General features: G+C 39.1%; 1 protein-coding gene across 1 annotated transcript; it reads right to left on the bottom strand.

Moving 5' to 3' along the window:
- Window positions 1-5,750: 5,750 nt before the first annotated feature.
- PRK (phosphoribulokinase) lies at window positions 5,751-8,542 on the bottom strand. Its single transcript, XM_087701593.1, has 5 exons — window positions 7,653-8,542; window positions 7,452-7,536; window positions 7,281-7,365; window positions 6,891-7,135; window positions 5,751-6,484 (listed from the first exon to the last, which is right to left on the bottom strand). The coding sequence occupies exons 1-5, from the start codon at window positions 8,219-8,221 to the stop codon at window positions 6,236-6,238; spliced, it is 1,233 nt and encodes a 410-aa protein (XP_087557719.1). The 5' UTR covers window positions 8,222-8,542; the 3' UTR covers window positions 5,751-6,235.
- Window positions 8,543-16,687: the final 8,145 nt, after the last annotated feature.

Here is a 16,687-nt window from a genome sequence, read left to right on the forward strand (position 1 = left end):
ATTGTATCCTCTAGATCCTATAATAAGAAGCACCCCTCCATTCTCTTCATGTTCCGCATTGCTAAGGTTTGGTCATGCCAAGAAATAGGGAAAATGAGGAAATAATTAGAGGAGAGCCAAGGAAAAATAAAGAGTCTTGAAACCCAACTACATGTAGCCAAAAAGTAGCAAATGACACTCAAGTTGCATGAAGGGAAAAAGAGTCTGAAGAATATCAAGACACTCAAGCCTAGAATTGGAGGTTGTAGGAGAAGAATAATAGCAATACGGTAATAGTTGATTGCACATGCAAAACTAGTTGTATTCTTCTATTGTGTTTTGGGAGCATCAAGTCCAAACAAGTGCTTATTTTATGAATGCATTATGAATCCATGCTCATACGTATGTCATCATTTTTGTTGTGACCAATAGGGCCATTCTCCATCCATACAAAGCAATGAGGAACATGGAGAGAGCATCAAAAGCATATGTCAACATCATTCCTTCCAAAACTATAGGGAACATGTTGGTTGAGAAGAAGTTTAGGGAGGCCAAGGAACAATGCATTGAAAAACTCCTACAAAGGTCTTTCCCGAACAAAGAGGACATCCAAAGCACCCTAGATAATGTGGGTATTAGTAGGAAAAGCTGCACTCAACTCTTCAAAGTCATGCAAGAGACATTGAAGAACAAGAGAGTAAAGGGATCTATGCTTCCAAATTCATCCTTACTTCGACAAACAAGATGCAATATCAACCAAAGAGTCCTAGAAGTCCTTGGTGAGTCCTTTCACATCATAGATAACTATCCTAGAAAGAAGATAGTACTAAAGTATGACAATTGTAACAACACATTCTTTGACCTGAGGACTTTGCAACAACAAGCTATAATAGGGTTTTACATGCTAGAGTATACAATAGCAAATAGGCTTGCCATTTTTGTTATCAACCTAGATGAAATAGACATTTTAAAGGGTAAGAATATGGAGAGAGTCTCTATCACCCTGATGAATAGGGCTCTTTAGCTAGGTAGTGAGGGAAATAAAGGCATGAAGGACTTAATGCACTTTAGTTCGCAATTAGAGCAACATATTTAGTGGATGGGAGAATTTTGGATTGACATGAATATTTTGACATATTGTAGTGGGTGTTTCAATGAACTTCTATACCGGAGGTGAGCAATGCTCAACAAGAGAGGAATTGTTGAAGGGTTTGGACAATATAAGATGGAGAGGTACATGGCCACAAATTTAAAGACATTGAAGTGTATGTATAATGTGTGTCAAGGGATGCTACTTCTAAGAGTCCTTGCATCTAATGTATGGCCACGGCCAAGGAATACTAGTTGGAACAAGGCACCTGATAGTTGCACCAAAGATCTAAACTTTCAAGCCATTCTAAATATATATTTATCAAACATACACATTTGCACATTGCATGCTTTGTGTAGAATAGTAAAGAAAATTATGCATCTCTAGATTTGATTTGCATGGGAAATGCAACTCGAAAAGGCAAAGGATGATGCTATCAAGGCTATTGAAAAGATTCTATTAGACATAAGTTTCCATAAGGGCAATGTTGTGATCAAATTAGGTCCTTAGAGATCCAAAAAAGGAAACAATGGTCCTAAGAAACCTTGAATAGGTGGAGTTAAGGCCAAAAGGATTTTGGGCTTCCATTGCAAGCCCAAAAAAAGAAAATCCATGACAAATTCTTATTGCATTCATTATAACCAATGGAAAGTGCCACACAATGCAACCAAAGACCACAAGGATGACAAAAGAGCAAAGGTGTAAAAGGCTGAAGTCTGGGAGGTAGTGGACATAGTGTTCATGTATTGTGATAAAGCACCTTCGTCCATGGAGGATCTCTTGGCCTTTAAGAAGGCCCTTGACAAACTCAAAAACTCCATGAAGGATGCTTGGGAAATAGATAACCTTGGCATGCACTATATAGCAAGGAACATCATATTTGATTTCTATGCCTTGAACTTACTGTTTAGCTCTTAAATAACCCCATCTTTCTTTTCTTATGAATAGCATATTATTTATAGTCCTGGTTCCTTGTTTGTGCAAAAGTATGGGAGTTTATCAATTTGGTCCACCCAACAAATGAAGAAGTTCTATCATTAAGCAAGGACCAGGTACTTCAGACATACAAGACACGATGGTGGTGCACAAAAAGCAAACATCCTACTAGAAGTTTTCCAGTGGTTTTAAAAAGTAATTTGGCACTGAACAAGAGTAGAAAAAGCAAAAGGATATGCCAAAACTCAGATATAGCACTTGCATTACAAATACCAAAACAAACAGGACAAGAAGCTTATGATAATTCATGTGTGAATGAGAACTTTTAACAATGGTTGACCTTTAAGGAAAGGCAAGGCCAGAAATGGGGATCAAAGAGCGATAATACAAGCCTTTACTCCTCCTTACATGGACTTGAAGAGAAAGAATGGAAAGTTGCGAATATGTGTGGACTTCCAAAAGCTGAACTCCAAGACTAAGAAGGATAATTTCCTTATCCCTTTCACAAATCAACTGTTGGACATAGTGGTAGACCATGAACTTTATTCTCTCTTGGATGGATTCAGTGGATATAATCAAGTTGAGATTGTGGAAGAAGATCAATCCAAAATAACCTTTACAACAGAATGGGAAACATATGCTTACAGAGTGATGCCGGTTGGGCCCTATAGCACCCCTGATACCTTCCAATGAGTAATGATGGCCGCATTCCAAAACCATCTGCATAACTTCATTGAAATGTACCTAGAAGAAATTTGTGTCTATAGACACTTCAAGAGAAGCTTGAAATCATAGTGGATGAAGCAACATCGAAGAAGATAAGAAACTAAGAGACTAGTCTTCAAATAAACAAGTACCTTTTGGTTGGAGATATGCTCATGAAGAGTTGCTAATCTTTGATGCACAAGCTGAGCATGTAATTAAAGTCTTATTGGATATTTTACACAAAGATTTCTTCTTGTTTATTCTTTGAACATGTGCAAGAAAAGTTGGACTATCAATATATAGAAGTCCTAAGGAGCTTTGATCATTTGTGGGCTTTACAAAATGCACATTCAAAATGGTGTTCATTGCTACTTGCATCTTATGTTATCCCTTCTATCCCCAAGCCAACTTTTAATTGCCATGAATTCAACATTAGGGCTTCACATGATGGCTTTGATGTGTTGTGGTTGTAGATTGACATTTTAGCATGATGAAGTAGTGGCATTACATTGTTGGCTACAAAAACTCATACTGCCTCTCTTGTTCTGTTTTCTTGTGTTAGACAAAGTGCATGCATATAGAACTGCCTTGCAAGCGAACTATACCAAATTCTACAAAGGGTTAATCATGGATTCCATGAGACTTAAATATGAGTTGTGGTTGTTTTCAATTCAACTATTTTTGTAATGTTACTATTGGCTAAGTAGTATCAAGGTATTGACTTATCTAGCTAGTGTTTGTTTGCCAAACACTTGTAATTATTACAAATTACTAGCTAGGTAAATGGTATTTTCTATTATTTAGCTAGCTCATAACAAACTAGATGTAGCTAGCTATTATTTAGAGCTATTAGTAGATACTAGTTAGTAGCTACAAGGAAGTAACCTACCTAGTGTATGATTGCAAGTTGGTAGGTCTTAATGGCTATTTGTAACTAGTTAGTAGCAAAGGAGCTAGTGCTTACCTATCGAAACTAGTAGATATGGCTAGTTACTAACTAGTAGCTCCTTTCTATTAGCTAGCTGGCTAGCTGGCTAGCTACTAGTCTAACTTTAGATACCTAGTGCTAGCTACCTAAACACATTGCTATTTATAGATACTTGGTGCTAGCTACCTAATTAATGGTTGCCTAGGAATTGGCAAGTAATGATGTCTATATATAAAGTACTTATTACGTAAGTAGCTAGTATTTTTATTGGTCGGCTACTAGTAACTAGCACTTTTTACTAGCTAGTTACCTATACAAGTACTTTCTATTAGCTAGTTGGCTACTATGTAGGTAGCTTTTGGTGAATACTTGGTAGTTGCAACTAAGTATTCATAGTGAAGTCACTTGTAAAAATCTAGCTTGGTACATGTTAACTAGCTAGTACACAAGTTTGTACTAATTTTTGCCATGAACAGACTATTGCTATCTAACTACAAGTTAATTACCTACATATCTTGCAATTAATCGTGGCTAGTTTAATTTTGTATGGGATAGCTAACACTAATTTATATGGTATAGATAATGCTTAACTAGTCAAAAGCAAGAGAGTCCACAAGCATGTTCAGGTTACACGTGTCAGATCCATATGTCCAATCACTGATAAGCTTCACACATTGGAAGCCTTAGTGGATATACCTGGAGTACATGGAGGATATGTCATCAACGATAAGCTTCACACATTTGAAGCCCTAGTAGATATACGTGTAGGAGCCCATGGAGATATTGATATATCATCAATTTGAGTACATGATGTGGGTTCTATAACGGTACTAGTAACTAGTAACTAATACCATGCTGCTTCTCGCAATTAAATGAGTAATTAGTTAAATGTGAGAGTACACAAAAGCCTCGACGTATATGTATAGTGTATATATGTGTGCAACGAGGTATTGCAATACCATCTTTCCACAAAGAGATGTAAAAGGGAATGCAAAGGGAATGAACGTTTGTCAAGGAGAGTTCATTCCACAAGTAGTAAAGAGTGTCATCCACAAGTAGTAAAGAGTGACAGTAAATGTGAAAATAAGGCAAAGTTAGACCTTCATCATTGACACAAAAGGTGAAAAGAATGTGAAAATAAGGCAAAGTTAGACCTTACATCATTGACACAAAAGGTGAAAAGAAGACGATGTTAGACCTTATGATTGATTTGGTATCAAATTGGGGAGAATACTAGAGAACAATGAACCATGCAACAGAATTAGCAATTCAACTAAGGTTCATGCTTTAAACTTGTTTTGGTGTGTGCTCTACTTGGTTGAAGGGCTTACTTTTTATAATATGATATTTATCCTATAACTAAGGGCCAAAGCCAAAGAATTTATTTTGTTTGTTGTGAAGAATTTGAGAATCGTGGTTGGACTTATTTGCAACCTAATTGTTTGCATCATTCCACACTACTTCCTTTAAAAAGAGATTCTACAGCTCTTAAGAATTATAGATGCTATTATAAAGAGGTAGCAGAAAATAGAGCAATTCCAAAGTAGAGAGATTCAAAGCCTGTGGCCATGTGTCCCCATGTTAACTAAATCAAGGAACTGCATTATTATGTCTTATGTAATTATGAATACAGTTCCCAGGGAAGAGAGATTCAAAGCCTATAGTCATGGGTGCCCAATTGTGAATACACAAGTGCACCAGTCACAAGCACAAATATACCACACCCGATCTCACAGGTCCAATTCACCATATGATGTAGCAGCATCAATTGTTGATCATTACAAGTTCCAATGCAATTACTAACCTCCCTGTTTTCATCATTATAGACATGTTTCAGGTATCAAATCTAATGCAGTTACTGACCTCCCTGTTTTCATAATTATAGACATGTTTCAGGTATCAAATCTTATGCTTTGCAGCTTCTGCATTATGGAAGATGGTGAGTTTCATGTGTGCAAGGCAGCCTGTAGGTAACAGGTGGATGTGGATTAGAATTAGCTTCGGTATGAATGCGTACACACACACAACTACATATGCAGGGCCTTTAGTATCATCGAAAATCAAGTGGGAACATGTAATACACCTGCCCAGATGAAGTTACAGAGATGGAAATGATCCAGACACGAGTACGATCGTATTTCCGAATATTATATTCAAGTGAGGAAACATGGGTTTGGTTTACTCATCACTTTCAGAGCAAGTGCAAAGGTTGCATACATATTACTCAAGGCTTGATAGACATCTGTAATATCACACAGAATGGCGTTGCTACATGTTCTCCCATCACACAGAGTTCACTACATAATGAGAGCATTACTCATGACTACATTCTTATTCATGCAAAAAATCAGAAGGGTGGGCTATTGTGATTCACAGGATAGATAGAAGGATGCACAAGGCCATGCACCGCATTTGCACATCATGTGTACATAGGCCTCACCCAAGCCTCACAGTTGTACAAAAGATCCTTGATAACTCTCCTGTGTGGTGATATCATCGATGAGCTATACAATACTCTCCCCATTTGTCTGTCGACTAATTGAGATACAAAGATGAATAGCGTCCTCTCCTTACAAGCATTATAAGGGTCACCTCCATTAAGCTTTTGCTGTTTCTAAGGCAGCCCCTTCTTTGAGTGTAATCTTCTCATACACCTCCCTGATTTTGAGACCGACCATGGTTTGGAAGAAGCCAGTTCCGTTGTTGCTTCCGGGGAAGTCAGCATGCTTGAGCATCTGTTGTGTGATCTCCCCATAGAACTTGGTGGAGATGTTGCTCAGGTGACTCTCAACATATATGAGCTCCTCCAGCTTATCAAATTGACCATCCATCTCCAAAACGGTAACCTGTCAAAACACCAAAGCCTCAGTGCTACTCAATTTGATCACCAGAAATTTACGACGGCCATTCGGTAGTGATACATCACACAGATGTACATGATCAGTATCACAGCACATCACAGTTTCTCTTGTTTAGAGAACCATGATGAAGGGTGACTCACCAAGCAAAATACTGAAGCATAATGGGGAAAAATCCTGTACAGTTAGGACTAAAACACTACAACCATACTCAAGGATGCCTTCACCAAGCAAAACACTGAATTTACATACTAGTGTGAAGATTCCTGTGTTACAACTAAAAACTATGTCATCCTGATGGCAAAAGAGAAATTTGTCAAACTATGTACACTCCTCAACCGGAATCCTCGACGATTCAGTACCTGCGTGTAAATAAGACATTGCTGGAACATACCTCATTGTCATAGTATGTGTCAGGACCATAGAAGAACTTGATCCCTGGGTACGAGCATGTCAACTTTCGACCACATGGAATCCAAGAGATGGTCGATCCCTCATCAAAGAGATGCACAGGGGTGAAATTTGGAACTCCTTCCTTCATTATTATCTTTACTCTCAGCACCTTGCCCTCATTGTCATCTGGGATTAGTTGGGTAGGCAGGACCTGGATGACGACATCCGCGTATTGCTTCTGGGGATCTAAAAGGCAGAATCAATGATCAGCAAACACCCCTTGCCTTCAAGCAGCTTGAAAAACCTTCCTAAGTTTGCTGCATACATGACTTGCACCAGAACTATGATACACACATATGACGGGGGATCCTATGTACTTCTACTTGCATACCTATGTATGCATCAAAATCTGGTTTCCTTGCAGCAATGCTAGCCTTGATGCTCTCCAAGCTGTGGCCGCGCTCTGCCATATCGCGCTGCATACAGCAGGAGAGATTGTCAACGTAAGGATATAGAAACAGGGCTGACAAGCATTGGCAAAACATGCACTAAGTCCTCGCACCTGAATCTTCCAAGCAAACTTAACCTCATCACTGATATCCAGGTAGATACTGAAATCCAGAAGTTCTCGGACTCGAGCATCGAACCTGAGTGCAGGAAGTGCAACCAAAGGTTTACAACATGGATCTTGAAAATTGCAGATTACAGATTACTGGAATAGATGAGCTTCGGAATCTGAAACAGGAGACTAGATGAGACTCACATGGGGTGCAAACCCTCAATCACAAAAATTTTAGGAGGCAGAATGGTCTCCGGCGGGTCAAGAAGACCAGTGACATGGTTGTAAATAGGCTTCTCAATGGGCTTGCCTTCCTTGATAGCCTTGACCTGCTCATACATGAGATCAAAGTTGTTGGCGCGGGGATCCAATGCGGTCACTCCTTTCTCCTTGCGGCCTGTCCGGTCGAGCGAATGGTAGTCATCCAGGCAGATAACAGTGGTGGTGTCACTGATGAGGGTATTGGAGTCGGGGTTGCCGCCCTTGGGAGGGGAGGCGGCACCACCGAAGACGCTGGTGAGGCGACGCATGAAGGTGCTCTTGCCGCAGCCGGAGTCGGCGGCGAGGCCAATGATAATTGGGCGCTGGTCGGCGGAGGCACAGATGAGGACAAGGTGGCGGCGGGGGGAGAGGCGGTGGGGGGCGAGGAGGGCGGAAGGGGAGGAGGAGAGGGGCTGGCCTGCGAATTGGGAGGAGAGGAAGGACTTGGAGGAGGAAGGGGAGGAGAGGGAGGTGCAGGGGGAGGGGGTGGTGATGCCCAGCTTGGAGGCCATGGCTGGGGTGTTGGTTGGGGGGTGGGGGGGGAGAGGGATGAATCAGCAAGGGGAGGAGAGGGGAGAGCGAGAAGAAGTGAATCAATTAACAAACCCAATGCAAGAAATGAAAGGAAAAGGGAAGAGAGACAAGGTGGAAAGGGGGAGGCTCTCTCTCTCTCTCTCAACGCCCTCTACCTCTTGTATATGACTCCCTAGGAGCCTCTGTCTCTGTCTGTGTCTCTCTCTAAGAAGCCTCTTTCTCTCTCTCTCTCTCTCTCTCTCTGATAGGAGCCTCTCTCTCAACCCCGTCCCCCCCTCCCCCCTCTCTCTCTCTCTCTCACACAACTGGGCCTGTGCCCGGTGCCACAGAGCCTGTGGGTGGTGGATGATGGCTGCGAGAAGGGGATCGGAATTGTGTGGCAAAAACACTGCCCGTCCGCTCGCCACGTGTCCCCCTCCCATTCGTCTTCCAGTTTGGATAGCGCAGTCTCCTGCCTGCCACGTGTCCCATATGCACCCTTTTTTGGGTTTTTTTTTTTAAATTTGCCCCCCCTTCAAAATTCAGTATGCTCTTTTAGGCCCCCGGTCTCGCGATACTCCATTTGGAATTTCATAAAAAACACATGCCGGCTAGGCCCATAGTGTCTGCCCATGACGAAAGCCCAAGGTTTACCTTCGCATCACGTGAACCGCATATTTAAACGAGCATAACATCTCATACCCACTTTTTCATATCTTGGAATTTCTTTTTTGGAAAATTGTGTTCCTTGGTTTAACAATTCCTCTCAAATTATAATTAAAGGTTTCGGAAATGGTAACCACAATCTATGACACTAATTATTGGACACTTTTATCCCGTTGATTGTAACTTAGATGAGGATCCGTTCAGGGGAAATGCCATTTCTAGTGGGTGGCAAATCTGATGAACTGTAGATTTTACATGGAATTTGGAAAAAAATAAGTATGTAGCTTGAAAGAGCCCCAAGGTGCTAGATTCCCAACCAAGTAAATCTGGCTATAATCAAAAGAGAAGGCCAAAGATCTAAAGTTTTGATGGTTTAAACGCAATTTTTTTCATGGCCTACCAATATTTTTGGACTATTTCACATGCGAAAAACACAAAAGTAGGTGTACGATGCCTATCCAAAACTAGCTACTTATATAGCCTCTTGATCTTGTTATTTACAATTTCAACCAAATAGGTAGTTGCTAGGCTAGTTTGATTATTAATGTGCGGGTGTATGGAAGACAGGGCATGGCATTGGCAAGTGAGAGAGCACGAGTAAGTTGATCCTACAAGCTAGCATGGCTACTTGTGCTAAGTAGTAAACTGATTGTATTAGCACATGAAAACCAAGGCTACTTTATAGTAAGCAATAAATTGATTGTACATTAGGAAGTTGTAAGGACTAGCTCATAGACCTGGTTTTCGTGATGATATAGTCAGTTTACTACTTACTACAAATAGCCATGCTCACTTGTGAGATCAACTAACTCGTGCTTTCTCACTTGTTTGGCTTGCTATCATCCTAGATTAGGACTAATAACTGAACTTGTTATACAACACCAATTTATTCATCCATTTTCGTTAAACACTCAACCGAGATAATACAATGACAATGCACAATACACACTTACATCATACAATTCAAGATACATGTGAGAGCTTTATACACTTTCTATGTCAATATGCTTTCTATTTAAAGTGAAGTATCAAGTGTTTTTTTGCATGGGAATGCTCAAAGAATGTGAAATGGTTATGAGCACATTTTTAGTTTTAAAAATGCAAGAAGACGATGAATTTGTAAGCATATGAGCAACTTGGCTCATTGAATTTGGGTGCAAAGCTTATGATGAGACAAATTTGACAATGTGTGGAGGTTTTTGAGACCTTCATCATTGGAAATATCACATCTTACTACTAGCCAATCAATTGGCATTTAGGAAAATGCAAGAGAATGAATTAGAAACATGCATTAACCTTAGGAGTACGATTATATCATGGTGACATTCAATAAGGGAGGTGGGATGCTCGTATATAAAGCATGTTGGGCTCCAAAAAAGTATTGTTTCTTTGGCAAGCTCTCAATTTGGCTATGCACTAAGGACCATAGTAGAATTAGAAGTGCCACATGTTATGAAGGGTGACCTTTTAGCTTCATTGCCTATTGAAAAAGCGTAATTGCTTAAGCTTTTTGCCTTAATTCTCTACCTTATAAATAGCACAATGACCTTTCCTCTTTTGGTCCTCTTGTAACCTTCCTTTCCACATCATGTCATAGAAGAGAAGGTATGAGTCCCCCCCTACTTATCACATTACCCAAACCAATCCTATTGCCACATAATTGGATGAGTGAGCTAACTCATAACATATCATCACTCTAAGCTAAGTTTAGACTTGCCCACACCCAAGAAAACATTATGTGTGGTTATTGTGCATTAGGCCCATCATTGAGGAAGGAAACCATTATTCAAGCCCCCTTTTCCAAAGTTGCTCTACACAAGAAGTTATTTGCAAGTTCCACCATTCTCCATGCTTCTAATCCTCTAGTTTTCTTAACTCCTCCTCTCAACAATAAGTGTTTCCTCAACATAACAAGTTCATTTTTGGACGTATCATGTAGTTTGCTTATAATCAAAATCTTCTTGTCATAATTCTGAATTTGACTATGCATTTTGAAGATGCTTCATTCCCAATTAAATGATCGAAAATTTAGGGGCTATTTGTTGAGACATGGTGGCATCTATTTCCAAAGTTCTTGAAGCTTGTGCAAATGCAACTTTGTTATCTAGCAGATAGGTACAAGAAGGGAAATTTTGGATAATACAAACTTGTGAAAATTATATGTGAAATAGAAGGAAAGGTTAATTTTGTATGTGTGGCGTGATCATGCATGTGCTCATATAAGCTATATGGAAATATGACATCCATTTGTGTTTAACACTATCATTAAACACTCCTTGTGCATTACCATTATTATGTTGCTACTTGTGAACAACAACTTGCTTTGTTTGTAAATCATTGTTAAGTGCTACATGCTTGATCTTACACCTCTTAGGCTACACTTTGTGCATTGAGCACTTAGCACACACACACACACACACACACACACACACACACACTCTCTCTCTCTCTCTCTCTCTCTCTCTCTCTCTCTCTCTCTCTCTCTCTCTCTCTCTCTCTCTCTCTCTCTCTCCATGCACAAGTGGTAGTAAAACTCAATAAATTGAAACCCCTTTTCCATGCAACACCCATAATGTAGTAACACACCTACACAAACACATGTGTGTGTACACGTGTAAGTGCCAAAACATAAATTCTAGATGTTAAGTTCATGACACAAAAGTTGGCTTGAATATTTAGACTATAGAAGTTTCCTTTAGCAAATATTAATTGGATTTCTAACAATGTTAAGCCTAGCATGCACAAGTGTAAATGTGGATTCCAACCACATTGTTAGGTCTAGAAATAATATGCCCATTAAAAAGAGGGGACACACACACATAAAACAATCTTTAAATTTTGAAAGAAATTGTGTGTGCCTAGGATGCATCTAATTTTCTTTAACTTCAATTTCATTCACCCATATTAAGTAGGATTTGCTACCTTTTCTTAATGCACGTTTAGCCTGTGTATGACTAAGCAATGGAAAATTATCAAAAGTGTGCATACCATACAAAAGTGAATTGTTTATCATTAAAATGAATCTTCATTGAATGTGTGGAATAATCTGTATCGGGATTATATTGATGACACCAAGGCATTCCTAAGATAATGTCACTAGATTGCAAAGGCACAACTAAGAAATTTTTGTGCTCGACATAATCACCAATTTTGCGCTTATGGGTCGCCTCAGGTACATCTTCGGGCATTCAAAGTTGCAATAAAACATTCCAGAAATGTTTGGTATATTGTGAAATAGGCTCGCGATCTCTTTGTTGTAGAAGATCCCATTGTTTGATTGCTTTTTCATGAAGGAGGTGAAAGAAAATTATGCAAAAATTTCTTTTGAAAAGTCTCCCAAGTAGTAGGACAATCAATGCTTTTGCAGACAACAATCCACCATAGCGATGCTCTGTCTACTAAAAGTGATTAGTGACACACGTGAGTTTTTATTTTTCATCATACTTCTTCAGGTTGCGGTCCATCTTGATCGGTAGTAGATCGTTGAAGAGTGGCCAATTGAGTTTGCAAAGTTTGACGTGCTCTTTGTTCCTTTTGAAGCTGGATCATAATTAGGTCCAATTTTTTCTCCATCGTTGGTTCCGATAAATCACCTTCGGCCATAAAATCTTCCATGTTTTGATCGGTCATCCTGCAAAATTTCAAACAACCTCACACACTCGAAATCTTGTTAGTGGGATGAGCGTAGCTCAAAGTTGGGTTTACAAGGCTTGCTCTTTTTTTTAAAAAAATGGCTTTTAGGATCTTTCTTCTTTGCAGATACGGGAGTTACTGAAATCCTTCTTCGACGAATTCTTTGCCTGTGAAGATTGTGTAATATAATCTACTTGTTGGAAATTATCTCTATCACAGCACGGGTGTGAACAGAGGCTTGCAGGGAGGTTGAAAAGAGTTTGGGATTGACCAGTGTGAACATCGGCTATGGAGAAGATTTAAGCTTGGATTTTTGAAACTTTACTAATAGCTTAAACCTTTAAGCGTTAGCTTTTTGAAAAGAAAGCTTTGACCAACAATTTGAACTACATCCGGATGAAAGGATGCTGACGTTGACGTCACCGCCAGGGAGTGCATCCTGCCGCTACGGTCAACTGATTTTTGGAGAGTTTAAGCTTTTGAGCTTAAACAATAAGCTAAGCTTAATGATTGTTACTTAAATATTCTGTCTGAGAGAAGAAATTATCTCCAAGCTAAAAAATAGCCCAATTTTACAATTAGCATGCTTAGCTTTTGTGTTTCTTTTGTCCAAATAAAGAATAAAGCAGTTGGATGGCCCAAGAGTCGGGCAGTGCCTAAATACAATGTCCAATAATGAATATCCAGTGCTTCCTAGTGCCACCGCCGCTCGCCTGCTCTACACATCAACTAAAGCATTCACAATTGTTAGAAAATAATAAAATTAAACCGACCATAATGAATACCTAGTAGTCTTCAACTACAAAATAAGTAAATATGTTGGAACTCTGTCCTAACCTTAATTTGATACGAGTGTGCACTCTAAACTCATAAACGTCCATTAATTTAAATATGTATTTTGTGGAATTACCTGCTATGGAATCACCCACTTGCACATTAAATTAACGTGACACCCAAAAAGGACAAGCGTCCTCGTCAACTTTTCGCATAAGAAATCTACCTTGTGTATGAGCCCCGGCAAATAAATATAGTTTTACGGAATCCACTGCAAAAACCTCACGGAATCCACCATGGTCTCACAGAATCCACAGTGGAATATGCCTCGTGGCATCAATTGGCTTGCATGTTTTGGGTTCTTTGAGTGTTGACTCATATAGAGGTTCCACTAAATTCTTAATCCACTTGCTAGTCAAAGCATCTTGTTAGGGGTCATACGTCATATTTTTTGTGCTTTATTCTTTATTGAGTGGTTTCCAATATTCAAAGCAATAATGCCTTTGGCCTCTAGCAGGTTTAGGTGTATTATTATTGTGGTGTAATCCACATTGCCATGTATTTGGAGCTTGAATTTCCTACCAAGCAACAACTCAATTTCAAGAGAGAGAGAGAGAGAGAGAGAGAGAGAGAGAGAGAGAGAGAGAGAGAGAGAGAGAGAGAGAGAGAGAGAGCACTCCGATTAAAAAAAGGATAAATGGAGAGTGAGAAAATGCATGATTGATCCTAAACCCTAAACCCTAAACTCATTTTATACATGTAGACTAAATAGGTCCTCTCTCTCTATCTCTCTCTCATGTGTGTGTGTCTGCGTGCTAACTTACCACCTGGTTTACCACCTACACGTCCTGAAGATCATAAAATAGACTCAATTCCAGATTCACAACCACCATGTAAAGCATCTTATCGACATAATCAAATTGAACAGAAAGAAATTCAAAACCAAGTTGAAGAATTGCTAACCCGAGGACTCATTAGGCCCAGTAGTTCTCCTTTTGGCGCACCTGCTTGTTAGTCAAGAAGAAAAATAAAACCTATAGGATGTGCATTGGGGGGTATGATGCCAGGAGGCATATTCCACGGTGGATTCTGTGAGACCACGGTGGATTCCATGAGGTTTTTGTAGTGGATTCCGTAAAACTATATTTATTTGTCGGGGCTCGTACACACAAGGTGGATTTCTTGTGCGAAAAGTTGACAGGGATGCATGTCCTTTTCGGGTGTCACGTTAATTTAATGTGCAAGTGGGTGATTCCATAGTGGGTGATTCCACAAAATACATATTTAAATTAATGGACGTTTATGAGTTTAGAGTCCACACTCGTATTAAATTAAGGTTAAGACAGAGTTCCAACCTATTTATTTATTTTGTAGCTGAAGACTGCTAGGTATTCACTTTTGTCAGTTTAATTTTATTATTTTTTAACAATTGTGAATGCTTCAGTTGATGTGTAGAGCAGCGGCGGTGGCGCTGGGAAGCACTGGTGGGCGATAACGTGTATTCAAGTTATTTGGAAAAAATTATCATTTTTGATGGGTGCACGTCTTAGGCGTGGCACTAATATTTATTTTGGCGCACTTATTTATTGAAGCACTTGATATATATTTATTATTTTGTATGCACATGGGCACACTGTCTAAATATTCATTATTGGACATTATATTTGGGCGCACGACTCTTGGGCTGCCCAACCGCTTTATTCTTTATTTGGACAAAAGCAAACACAAAATCTAAAGCATGCTAATTGTAAAATTGGGCTATTTTTGAGCTTAGAGATGAATAAATTATTAAATACATGCTTTGTGCAGCACTCACACAAGGCATGGGGGGAGATTGTACCCAGTTGGTCTTTTTTCCTCATGTCGTGCAAGTCTATTCTCTTGAATTTTGAGCTTAAAGTAGAGTTATTTGTTCTTGGGGACCTTCTGGCACTCGCTACGTATGCATACAGCATCCGATTTGCACACCACCAATTCACCTAGTTGAACAAAGTAAAAGCAAAGAATGCACAAAAAAATAGTGCAACACAACTACAATGAGTAAACACCATCCCTATGAATGGAGAGTTGAGAGGAAATAGCACATGCGAAGGAGATGTCATTGGTGGTGAAATAAACACAATGGATGGCCAATAATATTATACAAGAACAAGGTTTTAACGAAGGCAACCACACCATTTGGCTCCCTAAGCGAGTACCAAAGAGACTCCATATGTATATCCCGTCAATAAAACTTAAGGAACCCAAAATGTATCTTTGAGCCATTGACCCCTTGAACCTACACACCTAAGCCCCAATGTACACTAAACAAGACACACAACCACATGTGGAAAGTAGAACTTGAGAAGGAGCAACAAAAGCAAGTGGCTATGTGTCAACCAAAGCTAGCCATACAAAGGTTGGCTAGTAGCATGCCATAATATTTAACCAATAATCTCCAATAAATAAGACCAAAAGCTCTTGCATCATCCCTACAAGAATAGAAGCTAAGAAATATTAGTTATGAGAAATAAATCTCCAAAGAATGCAAGCTTGAGAAAAGTAGAAGCTACCAAGCTTGAGAAAAGTAGAAGCTACCAAGCTAGAGTACACTCACCAAATTTGTGAATCCCACCTTATAGTTTGAATGGTTGAAGAAGGATGTTTTAATTGCCTCTCATCCATGATGCCCACTCTATTGATATTCTCAATTCATTTGCTTCAATCTTTTTAGTTAGATACCCTCATCCCTTCTTTCAAAGCAAATGTACAAGACTTTACCAACTTCCTAGGTCTCACCTTTAGAAATTCCATGCATTGAATTAGAATTATATATATATATATATATATATATATATATATATATATATATATATATATATATATATATATAGAGAGAGAGAGAGAGAGAGAGAGAAATTGAAAGCAATGAATGAGAAAGCCTACAACTATCTCGATAGAATAGAGTCACATTGCACATCAAGTTTTCTCTAGAGGAAAGGAGCTTTGAGTAGAGGAAGAGAATATGTCCATGTAAGACTTTGAGGATACACTATTGTTCTCTCACTTGTACTGTCCTCTCACTCATATTACTAGGTCCAAATACTTTCAAAGTGTAATTCACTAAATTGTTTTGCACATGTGCTTTCTTCATTTTTGACATAAAGCTTTTGTACTTTTTGGATTTTGTAGTTGTATCATGTTTAGTTCCTCATTTACATATAGTATACTAGTTTAATTATCTCACTCTGCCTCCCTTTCATTTGAGCTCTCACATGTACACAATTTAACACGTCCTATAGAGCATTTTCTAGAAGTCTTTTTTTCTGTCTTTTACATATTGGAAAAATTTTTAGATTATTCAAATTATAACAATGACGTATTCTACATTCCACTTTTGCATAACCTTTTTC

This window comes from Lygodium microphyllum, chromosome 20 (assembly GCF_053477565.2).
Source record: "Lygodium microphyllum isolate KBCC chromosome 20, Lygodium_microphyllum_v1.1.10, whole genome shotgun sequence".
Taxonomy (NCBI): Eukaryota; Viridiplantae; Streptophyta; class Polypodiopsida; order Schizaeales; family Lygodiaceae; genus Lygodium; species Lygodium microphyllum.